The 12,872-nt window shown below is 37.6% G+C and overlaps 1 protein-coding gene across 4 annotated transcripts in view; it reads right to left on the reverse strand.

Moving 5' to 3' along the window:
• Window positions 1–12,872, reverse strand: part of LPXK (tetraacyldisaccharide 4'-kinase family protein) — a 97,127-nt gene that overhangs the window by 23,402 nt on the left and 60,853 nt on the right. For all 4 annotated transcript variants that reach the window (XM_089824854.1, XM_089824856.1, XM_089824855.1 and 1 more), the window contains exon 4: window positions 1,039–1,188. In XM_089824854.1, coding sequence (XP_089680980.1) covers window positions 1,039–1,188 — 150 coding nt within the window. The remainder of the gene's footprint in view (window positions 1–1,038; window positions 1,189–12,872) is intronic.

Raw genomic sequence — 12,872 nt, forward strand, 5'->3', positions numbered from 1 at the left:
CCCATCATAAATTAGTGTGGGACCTCTACTTTCTTTCAATTTTGACGCTAATAATAGACATTGATCTACCATTGAGATCAATCTCAGAGTTGAAGAAGTGACTAAGAAATACGACACTGAAGTAATGAAACCATGAGTAGAAGAGACAACCATAAGGAGGCTATATTCCAACCATATTGTTCAAGTGTGAATACAAAAAACCATGTTAAGGGGGACCACTCAAATTATGGGAAACAAGGAGCAAATAAGCACGAAGATGAAAACAAAGATTGGACACCAATGCCTGTTCAATCTGCCATAGAGTATCATTCCAATATTAGTCAATCAATATTGATATGAGCACTCATCCTAAAGCCAAACAAATTATTTCATTAGTTCAATGTGTCTGAATCAGCCAAAATCAAAATGCACAATATAACCTTCTACTTGGTGAAACAAAAGAAGTACAAATTATATCTATTATATAATGAGAGCGTGTAAAATGTACATAGTGACCTTGCTTACATAGGCAAGGATGAGAATGTGAGAAAGTAGGAGACAATGGCTGACTACCCCTCCAAATATGGAACAGTTCTGAGCTCACTTGACAAGTGTGTGAGCAAGTGGCAGGTGTGTAAAGAAAAATCACAAAATGAGGAAACGTGTCTCAACTACATGAGGTGAGACAAAACCCAAAACTCACTAAGTAGAGGCTCGAGCAATGTGAATAGGTTGACCTAGAAAGAGGTATTAATTAACTAGCTATGAAAAGAATATTTACAATCTAACATGATATATTAAGGAGCCAACTTAGTCTCATTGCCATGCTTATAGATGCTCCCTTTTTTAAAGAGAAATAACATAGCCAAATCAAAATGATTAAAGATATAGTGATTTCCCAAATTTGTAAGAACAGCAAACAATATTCAAGCACATTGAGTAAAGGCCTAAGTTCGTAGAATATGCCCTAGAGGAAGAAGGATGAGTAGGATCAACTGCATACTAATATTAAAACATAACAAAAACTTAAACTCTTGCTAACTTCAACTGTGTACATACCAAATCTGCATGATGTAGGACAATCAAATCTGCCCGCCTCAACTCTTTAAGAGATTCCCTCAAGGGGCCACGTGGAATCAAGTGCCCATTGCCCCACAAGTTAATACAATTTAGCATTACTATCTCCATGTCCCTCGATAAACTCCAATGCTATCCTTCAAAAGATATAAGTCATAAGAATGTAGGTTAGTAGACCAACACATGAAAGTATACCATTTTGCATTATTTAGTTTCAAATGCATGCTTCTAAAATCACTTGCAACTGTTCATTTCCATTACAAAAACAAGCACAAGTTGGACTGTAAGACATGAAATTAGGTTGACTCCTGTCAATCTGTTGCACGATTTTTTTGAATCACTCAATTTTCAAACATAATATGTTACCAACATTCAAAAAATTCAAAAGAAGACTAAAAAATAGAGGAGAAACCCACCCAGATACTACCGATAAAACATTATTGTATTCTTGAGAGAAATTATGCATGATTTTAGTAGCTCAAACTTCATTAATTTTAATTTAAGGCTTATTGAAAAATAAGAAGAAATTATATTAATGTCCACATCTGATTTAAAAATAGGTAAATCGACTCCATATAGCAATTTACATGGTTTCAGAACGCAAAACATAAACATTTAACATTTAGAGCCAAAGAAGTGAAAGAAAATACGAGTGGGTAACCCTAAAGCAGTTAAATATAGAACCATAGAAATCAAGAACAAGAAGAAAGATCCCTGGGACAAGAACAAAAATCGTGAAGATCAAAGAAGAACAAAAATTCAGGGGGGTGGTATTATCACATATCTATAGCAAGGCTCCAATTGGAAGAACAAACAACTCATCAACAATCAATTTGAAAGCGGCAAGGCAAGATCTTGAATTACTGTCACAGTAGAGTGTCCAGCACTGAAGAGACCATTACAAACAAGAGGAAACTAAGCATTCCAGTAGAACCTCTCCTAACAGTCAAGGTAAATCAACCTATGGTGGCATGAAAAACAAATTGTGTGCTTGCCTCTGGGGCCCAAAATGTATGCAAGGGAAAATCCTTTCAGGTTTTAACAAAGTAGACAGCCAGATTGTGATTGTTGGGATGCTCTATTCTTTATACATGATAAATGGTGTCTCACTTATCTATTATGTGCATATAATCCAAGTTAAGTGTGCTTTTATTATCTCTAATGAAAACACAAAACTAGAAAGAAGTACTTAACCTAACAAATCTAGGATTGTCTATGAAGATCTGAGTCCAATAAAATGAGATATATTTACAATATGCCCAAACTATTAGGATCAAATGTAATTGAGCTTAGCACAAAATATGCTACCCAAAGAATCTCATGACTTCTTTCGTTTATCATAGGTGACACTAATTTTTCCAAATTTGGGTTTAAAAAATGTTGGGTTACCCTCAAACTGTCAGAAGGATACCTTTAAATTTCAACTAAAACTTATCCCCGTCTTGATTTCACAATACATGCATGCATAAAAGAAACAATAGCATCAGAACGTAATATTATATTCTCCTTAAACAATTCACTGTTCAGCACCAAACCCATCTCAGATAAACAAGTCCAGTAATCTTGGAATATATCAACAGATTTAGAGACATTCAAACTAGAATTCGATTTCTGGACCCAACCAAATATAAAGGAAGTCTGCCTTGCTGGAAAAGTTAGTGTGCACTAGCAGATTTCAAGAGAATTTGCCCGAATTCTGTGACAATACTTGAGGCAATGGCACTAGCACTAATTTAGGTGTAATGACCCGTATTCCTAACCTTTATTTAAACTCCTAGTTAAACATTCAAAAATAAGCAAATTTACATGTTCATGGGAAAGGAGTTAGCTGTTATAACAGATTAACTGATTCTCGTGAAATAAAATAGCTAACAAATGGGAAAGAGAGATCATTATCTAACTGATGCATACATGAAATAGAAGGATAATTAATTAATTGGTACATTCAAATATCATTTCATCTATGGAAAGGAAATAGCAACATAAATAACTACATGTCTAACTAAATAGAAAGGAAATAAGATACCAGTTATCCGCATTAGGCTAAGAATGTAATCCTGATCTGTCTTGTGCAAGTCTTGGCATTGGTGAAGAAGAGAAGCATTGACAAAGGCTTAACCACCCAACCACGGACCTAGTGTATCCCCTCTCCCTCTCACCTGAGAATGGCCCTACCTTGCACAGGAAAAGGCGTGGGAACACCATCTTGTCTTGCCACCTGAGCATCCTAGTGTTAGAGTGTCAACCACCCAACTGGCTAGACCTTGGAATCCCTCCTAACAGCCTATCCATCCGACCGGTGGCTATTCTGACCTCTAGTGATCACAGCAGCATCAATTGCCACTATTTAATGATGCATTTCAATCTGGGCCATTAATTAAGGGACTAAGTTAATTTTGTTTTCCCTCCAGGCAGGTCGGCCCACTTGGATAGGCAAAAAGTTTGGTATATGAGGCACTTCCCCCCTCTTATTTCCTCGTTCCTTCTCTCCTCCTCCTCCTTGGATGTGTGATTTTCTTAAGTTGGGCAGATTTCTAGCTAGGGCAATTTTGTGAAGTCTGATTTTTCCATTAATTGGCAGCGATTTTTTTTCCTCCTTGGATGGGCAATTACTGCCCGAGGCCAATTTGGAGGAGCAATTCCCATTTTTTTCAAGTTGGGTGGATTTCCAGCTAGGTCGAATTTTGGTGAAAAGGCCTGATTTTTGCGAGATTGGTAGCATTTTTTGGGGTCTGATTTTTCCTCCAAGGGCTGCGATTTTATTTGGTGAATTAGCAAGACAATTTAAGGTCTGAATTTTAACAATTTTGGGCAAATTTGGAGAACCGAAATTCTGATTTAGAGCAGATTTTTCTGCCCTAGGGCAGCAATTTTCTTCAAATTGGGCAATTTTGGCAAGGAGGAAAAAATTCAGTGGCATGAGCAGATTTTTGCAAGCATTTCATTTGCTAGGGCATCATATTTTGTTGGAGGATTGAAATTTCTGAGATCTGATCTGAATTTGAAGAGGCCCGATTATTGGTAAAGGCAAATTTCAGATAAAATTCTATTCATTTTAAGGGATGAAGCTTGGGTTTAAAGACGGATTCTATTCCTTGTTCTTGCTTGGTTCGTTTGCCTTATCTTCTTCTGGTACTTTTCATCCACCACTTCATCATTTCCATTGATAGGCTAAAGTTGGGAGATATAAGTGTAGATTTCATGATAGGACACTTGGAGAGGCAAAAATAAGCTAGACCACCCTAGGATGAAGTTTGGAGATTGATAAGTGTAGTCCATCCTAAAATAACGAAGAGGCAGAAATAAGTGGTAGTCCCACCCTTAGGATTAAAGTCTGGAGATTGATAAATGTAGAGATGGGACTTGAAGAGGCAGAAATAAGCTAGATTCCATCGATAGAAAGAAGGTTGGAGATTGATAAGTGTAGTCCATACCATTTAGAACGAAGGGGCAAAAATAAGTGTTTAGGATGGTAGATGTTAGTGCAAGCAAGAACCCAAAGGGAACGAATACCAAAAAAAACAAGGAAGACATGATGCCTAAGACCACCTTCTTCTCAAAAGTGAGGCAAATAAGTATACCAATATCGGTACAGTGAACACGGTACAGTTGAAGGATAGATTGAAGGAAGGACAATCCCCCATGGCGAAGAAGATGTACAAGAGCAAAATTGTACACGTGACGGCTTTCCCTCCTATCTTGCCTTGTTCGGAATTGGTAATGGAGTGTGCATCCCAATTTGATATGTGACCAAGTGCATCATTTTTGATGAAGGGAAGAGAGTGTTGGCTAACATCAGTAGACAAGTGGTCGAAGAAGTATTCAATATTCCCCATTATAGAGGCATGATAGTGGTAATGATGGATCGGGTGGCTAAGTTATTTTAGGATAATCTGGAGGCCTACTTCATTCATCTAAAGCAAAATTGGTTACACGAAGGCAAGAAGGGAGTTAACAAGTCGTCAAAGCTCACCAAGTCAGATTTCAAACTGGAGTATGACGATCTTATTGTGCTTCTCAGCCGAATCATGGGCATGGCTCAAGGTATCCTATTCGAGAATTGGATGTACTATTTTATTGATGAAATTGAAAATGGAAAGAGAAAATTTGATTAAGCTAGAATTACAAGTGAAAATTTAGAGTTGCAACTTAGGATAGTGCAAAATCAAAAGCAATTCTACATGGGATCCTACCTTTTCTATCTGATTACGAGACTATATGAAAATCCTGGACTTAAGGTCTTAGGAGTGATTGGCAATGGGTCGGGGCAATGTTTGGTGCATGAGTGTTATCCACAACTTCATTTGCACAACACCAAAGATTTTAAGATGTTTTATGATGCCTTTTCCATAAAGACGGTGAGGGTATTACAAGGGACACCTGCTAAGAGGCTCTCATCGGAAGCAGAAGCAAAAGTTAAGAAGTATGGGAGTTGGTTCATCCAATTTCCACAATTTACATATATTAGAGTAGCAGGAAGTAAAGTTTGTCCCAAGAGACTTCCAAGGTACCCATCCAACAAGATAGATTTGATGGAGCTGGCTAGGCAACTTGAGCATTATGACAAGATGATGAAGTTTGAGGTGAGACAAGGATTACCTTCTCATTTGGAATAGGCAGTGATACTTGCCCCAATTCTATCACCTTTGCAACTATAGAGAAAGAGTTAGAATGGTATCATCTAGGATGGTATAGAGCAAGACAAGGATTCGATCCTAATGGTCTTATAAAGGCATCTTACGTAAACACATTCAAACATATTCCTACTATAGAATATTTTTGGGCAAATGCACAAGATGACTTTCATGTGAGGAAGCTAGCTTTCTCAAGACTGTCAGTGGGCATGATGAGGGCAATCAGATGGAGAGGCCTTGATATTCCCGATCAACTGGAAGACAATGAAAATGTGCTAAGAGAGGATTATGATATAATGAATGGAACAGAATTGGGTCCAATGGATTGGGATGATCATCGGGATCTTTCCTTAGAGGCAATTACAAAGACAGTTGATCTACACACTGAGTCATGGTACAATGAGAAGTTAAGACAATTACAAAGTCAGAAGGTAAGTCTTATGAGATGATGAAACCGGAGAAAGAAGGTTCAGTGGAGTTGGTTGGACAGAAAGGTGGGGGCAGTAGCCAACAACAAAGAGTAGTTAAGAGCAAGAAAAGAGATTTGGAGGTTGAGAAAAGTAAAGAACATCAAGAGCCTCCAACAAAGAGACAGAATGCAGCACCGTCAAGCGAGAGCATAATTGAGGCTAGGAGCCAAGAGATTAATACAAGTAGATAAAGGGTTTTGGTAGAGGTGAGCTTTGATTCGGAATCAAGTGGTTATAGTGACAGTACCAAATACTCTCCTCTCTTGGAGAGCCAACATGGAGATGATGTGGCAGTCATTAGTAAAGAAGAGGATAGGCCAATTGATATTGAAGAAATAAGCCAAGTGCCCAAGGCTGTTGGTGATGCTTTGCTAGTCGAACCGAATCCAAATTTGGGGAGATGCACTGCACCGCTATGTTTAAGGCAAATGTTTATGCCAAGAAGCGAGGTGGTGATTGTCCGAACAGTTGAAGATATTCAAGGGTTAGTGGAGAAGATGGTGAGAAACAGAAACAAATTGCAAAAATGGTGGCGAAGGTAATTAGGAGCAATGATGATGGTCACTGGAAAGTTCAGATTGTTATACCAAAGGTTAGCAAGGCAATGGATGAGATTGTAGCTCAAGCGTATGAGATAGTTGAGCATAACTTGGGAAGAATGATGGACGACATGGAACGTGAGGAGATCCAGGAAGGCATGGTTTCAATTAGAGAAAGGTTGAGGAAGGTAAACGAGAGAATTGTAAAGTTGGAGGCCAAAAACAAGTATTGGAGAGATTGCCAGCCTATCCAATAGTTGCATCAGGCAGCCCTTCCTCAAGACAGCGGGAGAAACATAGAAGAGATATCAGCTCAATTGCACGAAATCAAAGATTGGATCAATGACATATTTCAAAATGGGTGAAATTTCTTGCCTTCCTTTATCTCGACATTCAGGTCATTAGTGGCTATTAGAGACAAATTCAGGACATTTGAAGGGGAGTGGAAGGATTTCCTTCCAGTCAAGGACTTAGACATTCCTAGGCTACAAGAATTTATTGGGCTACCAGAGAGATATTTGGAAAAAACCAAGTTGGTGGATGAAGGAGGAATGAGTACGGTGGAGTCTTGGTATGTTGCCTTGACCATCAGATTGAGGATACTTGAAGAGATACGGAATGAAATTGCACAGCATAGCCCAGGCGTTGACACTTCTATTTCAACCATAATGAGCAATGTTGGGGTTGCACTTGATTTTGAAGGTATCAAAAAGGAGAGCATTAGTGAGACAGAGTTTAGGTCGAGGTTGGATGAGTTGGGGAAGGTCACCATCAAGAAGAAACATTTGGGCACCCTTGCCTCCCTCAGTGTCTTTATCGGATATGCGAAAGAGTATGAGAAGGATAATGCAAAAACACTACAAGCAGCAAGCAACATGGTGAATTCAGCTAAGTTCAAGATGAAGCACACACCTTGCTCTCCCATGAAGGAAGTCAACGACAGGCTGGCAAAGTTCTTTGCTTTGGCTAAAAAGATGAAAGAAAAGGGTAGAATTATATTAGAAGATGATTTGATGTAAGCCCATGTGGCAATTTCTCCTTTCTTTTGGGTAGGATAAGCGTCTGATTCTGATTGGCTACCATTTTGGTGCCTTCTCATTGGTTGCCACTTTTCCTTTTTTTCCATCGATCCATTGATGAGGTGGTGTCTTCTCATTGGCCGATGGGGTGGCAACCCTAATTAGGGTTTCTGGGATTTGATTTGGATCCTTGATTATGCCTCTTAATCTCTACCGTTGGTTGTAATTTTGGCCTCTATATAAGGCCATTTGCTCTCATTTGTAAAGGGTTGAAGAAAATTGTTGCTTAGATAATACCAAAATTGCTTCTCTTATCATTGTTGTGTCTTGCATGCTGATTAAGAACACTTCGTGTTATTGCATGGTTTCTACTTCCAAGGGTTGAAGAAAATTGTTGCTTAAGATAATACAAAAATTGCTTCTCTTATCATTGTTGTGACTTGTATGTTTCTTAAGAACACTTGGTGTTGTTGCATGGTTTCTACTTCCAATAGTTAGAGTTAAATTTCATTGAAGTTGTTAAAGTAGATTTTATTTCAAAGAAGTTGTTAAGAGTAAGAATAGATGGATAGTTGCATGGTGATATTAGTGGATGTTTGATAGGGATTTATAACTAGGCCACTAGCATCCTAGCAGCTTGTTAGGAAGCCTTGTGTGGTAATCTAGTTTCTTTTCCCTTAAATCATTGCATCTATGGAGGTAGAGCCACCGGTAAGCTTTCATCATATTTGATCCCCGTCCATTTGCTAATCTTCCCATTCATAGGAGTAGGAGCAAAGCAGCGAGTAGTTCAGTAGTTGGAGTTCATTCAAGAAGAAAGTTAGAAAGCTAGGAGCATTATTGGTAAACGTATTCTCCATCATCACCATCAACATCATTTGGCACCAATATACATTGCAAAGCTAGATTTTGTCATCATCACAGCAAAGTCCAACATCCTTGAATGAATAACGTAAGCCCGCCTATGTGATTAACCAACAAATCACATTAATATAACTGAGTTAGTATCCACAGGTGGAAGGAACATTGGAATTTTTCTCATGTTCTTCATGAGTATTTACTTTTCAAGAGAGGGTTGAGCGTTTGATAATCCGTATCAAGTATTCAATTCCTATATGTTATGTAGTGGTACAAAACTGACATCAACATATTGCTTGTCCTCAAACAATGAAAACTCATGGCAGCATAACATAGGTTCAAGCCTTTGTAGGGAGTCGTAAGCAGCCTTGAGTTATGATGGGTTAATGTTTCTTAGATCAGTCAAAGACATAGGAAGTTTATTGTTTTCCTTAAAGGTGTCAAACCATGATGGAGTGCACTAGTGAGCCTCTTGAGTCAAGGATGAAGTTGTGAGATGAATCTTGGGATCGGGTATAGATACTTGTGGAGATTGTCAAGTTGAAAGGAGATTTAAACTTGTTAAATGCCTCATTTCTATGAAACAAGAACCTTCAATGGAGTTTGGGTCAATCAGCACCCTAGGAGTTGTATTGGAGTAGGATGCTTTGCATCACCTATGACCTCTTCCTTTCAAAGACCCTCAAGTCTCTTTGACTGTGAACCTCAAGATGTTCTCTGAAGGCTAGCAAGATCAAAGGTTCTAGTACCATTGTAGTATCCCTAATTTAGTTGCCTAACCCTAGCATTGTTTACACCTCCAGTTTCTACTAATTATTTGATTTTAAAAGAAACGATAGCATCAAAATGTAATACTACTGAATTATCTCCTTAAACAACTCACTATTAAACATACAAACTCAACTCAGATAAAAAAGGTTCAGAATTCCTTTTATTTATTAACAGATTTAATTTAAACCAAATTAGAAATTGGCTTTTTGGTCTGACCTTGGACAAACATTAAAGAAGTCCTTACTGGAAAAATTTGTGTGCAGAATCTAATTAAAACCTGTAAAACTACTTGAGGCAGTGACAGCCAGGATAAATTCATGTCATTGTTTGCACTAGCAATAATCCTAAGCACTTCATTGTTGCCTTCCCCACAAACTCTACTACTTAGACTGAATTTATAATATGATAATCTTAATCTTGATCTGGATCACAAGAGATTCCTGCCGCTGCATCATGGTTTGTTCATTGAAATGCAAACACAATCCCTAGACAGCATGGATCTAGGAAATACTCATGGCCAGGAAATAAGTTAATCTGTATGTCACTACCTAGGTCCTATTGTGAGGTTTTCACACCATCGCCACATTGCAAATGGGGACCCCCTCTTTTCACTTGGCAGTTAGGTAGTTGTCCGTGGTAGTCTTAGTTCAGTGGCAATTTTCAAGTCTTCAAGTCCAAGAGATGAGTTTAAGCAACTTTAGCTCATTAGAGAGTCAAGTTAGTGAGAACAGGGCCAAGCTAGTCAAGGAGCTGGAATGAAAGTCAAGGGATTTGTGATGAATTGAATAAGAATCTTTGGAAAATCCCAGTTCCAATATCAAATTTATCTTAGAGAGTCAAGAAAAGTTGTGGAAAAGAACACAAGTGGAGGCATGTTGATTCATGAAATTTAGCTAAGACTGAATTTTTTAGAATCTCCCAAAATCTAAAATCTCCAAAGACTGGATCTGAACCCATCTCAAACATCCTGACAGTATTTATATAAAAAATATAACTTAAAGTATAAGAAAGGAAAATGATGTAGTTTTATATAAATCCTCTATGCTCCAGCAGCAAGTTAACACTTCGAAAATTTTGGACTGTTCGGTTGAGCCCAAGGCAGGTCGGAATTTCGACCTCCTTCGGGCTCCTAGCAGGCAACCAACTTTTGATTTCTGCCCAGATGTAGGGCTTTATACTTACAAACTGAAGTGTGATGCAACAAAAATGAAAGTTGATTGAGTTTCAATTTGATCAATGGAAATCTGAGCAAGGACAAATGTAAATCAGAGTTGCAGGTGCGGAGATAAGTTTGAGTTGAGAGTGGGTGAAATGAAATTGAAAACCTTTTAAGTGTTGAAGTGCAAGATAAGAGTTAAGAAGTCATGATGCTAAGCAATTAAATTACAAACAGAAGTTTAAGATTCTTAAGACCCTTTGGCTGAGTCCAAGTGAGGTCAGCATTCCGACCTCATTGAGGTTCAATGAGCCCAAGAGAGGTCGGAATTCCTACTTCCTTGGAGCTCCAAAACAAGGCTCTCACTTGAACACCCCTCCCTTTCCTTGCACTTTGAAAGATGTGATTGAAAGGATAAACCAGTGATTTGAAGGTGGAAATCACTGGTTGCTAACAGTAAAATAAATTACGACCAACTTCTTGCTGATGGAAAAAATATTGTAAAACGAACTGGATTGCCAATGAAAAAGTGGTAGAAATTGTTAGCAAGTAATTTGTCATTGTGCTTTATTTACCAAATCTGCCCGACAGAAATGACAAAATCTTGTAACATTTGGATAAATTGCCATGAACAAGGTGATTCTCCTCTGCTTGAAAAGGGAGCAGCAGCCTTAGATCTTGATTTTTGAATATGAAAATAATTTTAATTTTCCCTCTTCTTTAAACAAATATTTGTAAGCAAAATAGAGAGCCATTAATTATCAACAGAACAAAGTCCATTAATAATTATTACAGCTCTAGATAATATAGAACAGTAGAATAAATTTCTGTAGGTAAATCAAATGAGAATATATCTAGCACACAAACTATTTTAAAATTTTGAAATCAGCAAATAAACAATCCGAAAAATAATGATAGCGCATAGACTATCATTATCCCTCTAATGTGTTGTTATATCAGGATCGCTGCAACTGTATTAACATTGCCTCTTCAGTATGTAATGTCCCCTTTTTAGCATTCATAGCATGATGTTGTCGTTAGCCTATTTCCCCACGGTCCCGTAGGCTAACCAGGACATTAAAGGGGCTTAGAGGCCATTTGGCCTAGATAGTTTTAGTTGCAGGTCTTTTTGAGGGGTTTCGAGACAACTTTGGGCATACTTACTATTTATAGTAAGTCATCTTGGATATGGTCGGATATCCAGTGGCAACGGTATGTCGATGGTAATTGTTTAAAATTGGCAAAAAGACTTGTTTATCATTGATAAGATTTGTTATGTATTGATAAAGCTATTTTATAAAGTTAAATTTAAATATTTAACTTTATTAATGCATAGACTATAGTTTGTGGAAAATATTTAAATTAAAAGAGTCCCCTTTATTTTATAACATATTGGAGACATAAGTTACATAAAGGGAGTGATGTTTTATCCCACATTGAGAAAACGAAGGATTGAGCTCTTGTGAGAACACTATAAAAGAAAGGGAAGAGCTGCTTTTTAGTATGCTTGGAAAATATCAAAGAAATTGGAAAATTTTCTGGAGATTATGTCTCAATAGTTTGAAAGACGAAATCCCTTCAAGCTGGAAATCTTGACGTCATTGAAAGATATGGTCTTGAGATTCAACAAGGTATCAGTCTAAAAAAGCAGATACGAAAAGTAGTCCAAAAAGCGGAACTGAAAAAGTAGGCCGAAAAAGCAGTCCGAAAAAGCGGAACTGAAAAAGCAGTTTGAAAAAGCAAAGCAGAAGGGGCAGCATTGAAGAAAATTATTACAGCCATCTACAACCAAGTTCCTTTATAGTATTGCTTTTTTAGGTGTTATAAGTTTCAGCTGTAAGTGTGCATTATACCAGCATTATCATTTTGTAATCCATGTAAATGCCAAAAGTCTTGGCCATATTTCATGAGCATTGTATTAGAAATTTCATTGCAAATTAAGAAGATAATAGTTGTTGGTATCATTTAAGCAATTCAATATCATTATTTATCAGCTAGTTAGTTGCATAACAACTGCTTGTAAAAATGTCAGTTGGCTGTAGGTGTTCATTTCTCATGCTTAGATCATATATATGCACTAAATATTGTCAAAATTAGTAGCACTCATGTTAGGCTATTGTGTAGTCCATTTGGAGTCTTCTAGCACAAGATTCTCATTGATGCAAATTGAAAAAAGAGTCATTTAAAGCCAGCTGAAAAACTATATCAGTCATACGTCCCTTGCATGTGATTTGTTTGATGAAATTCCTTGAGCTTTCATCAGCATTTTTTTCAGAGCAAATTTGAGGAGGGCCATTACAGTGGTATCAGAGCGGTTTCCTGCCATCCTATGGAGGTCTTATTGGGAATTTGGATTAGCCAGATAGAGA

Source organism: Cupressus sempervirens, chromosome 4 (genome assembly GCF_028749045.1).
Source record: "Cupressus sempervirens isolate cs-2001-9-10 chromosome 4, ASM2874904v1, whole genome shotgun sequence".
NCBI classification, from domain to species: Eukaryota; Viridiplantae; Streptophyta; class Pinopsida; order Cupressales; family Cupressaceae; genus Cupressus; species Cupressus sempervirens.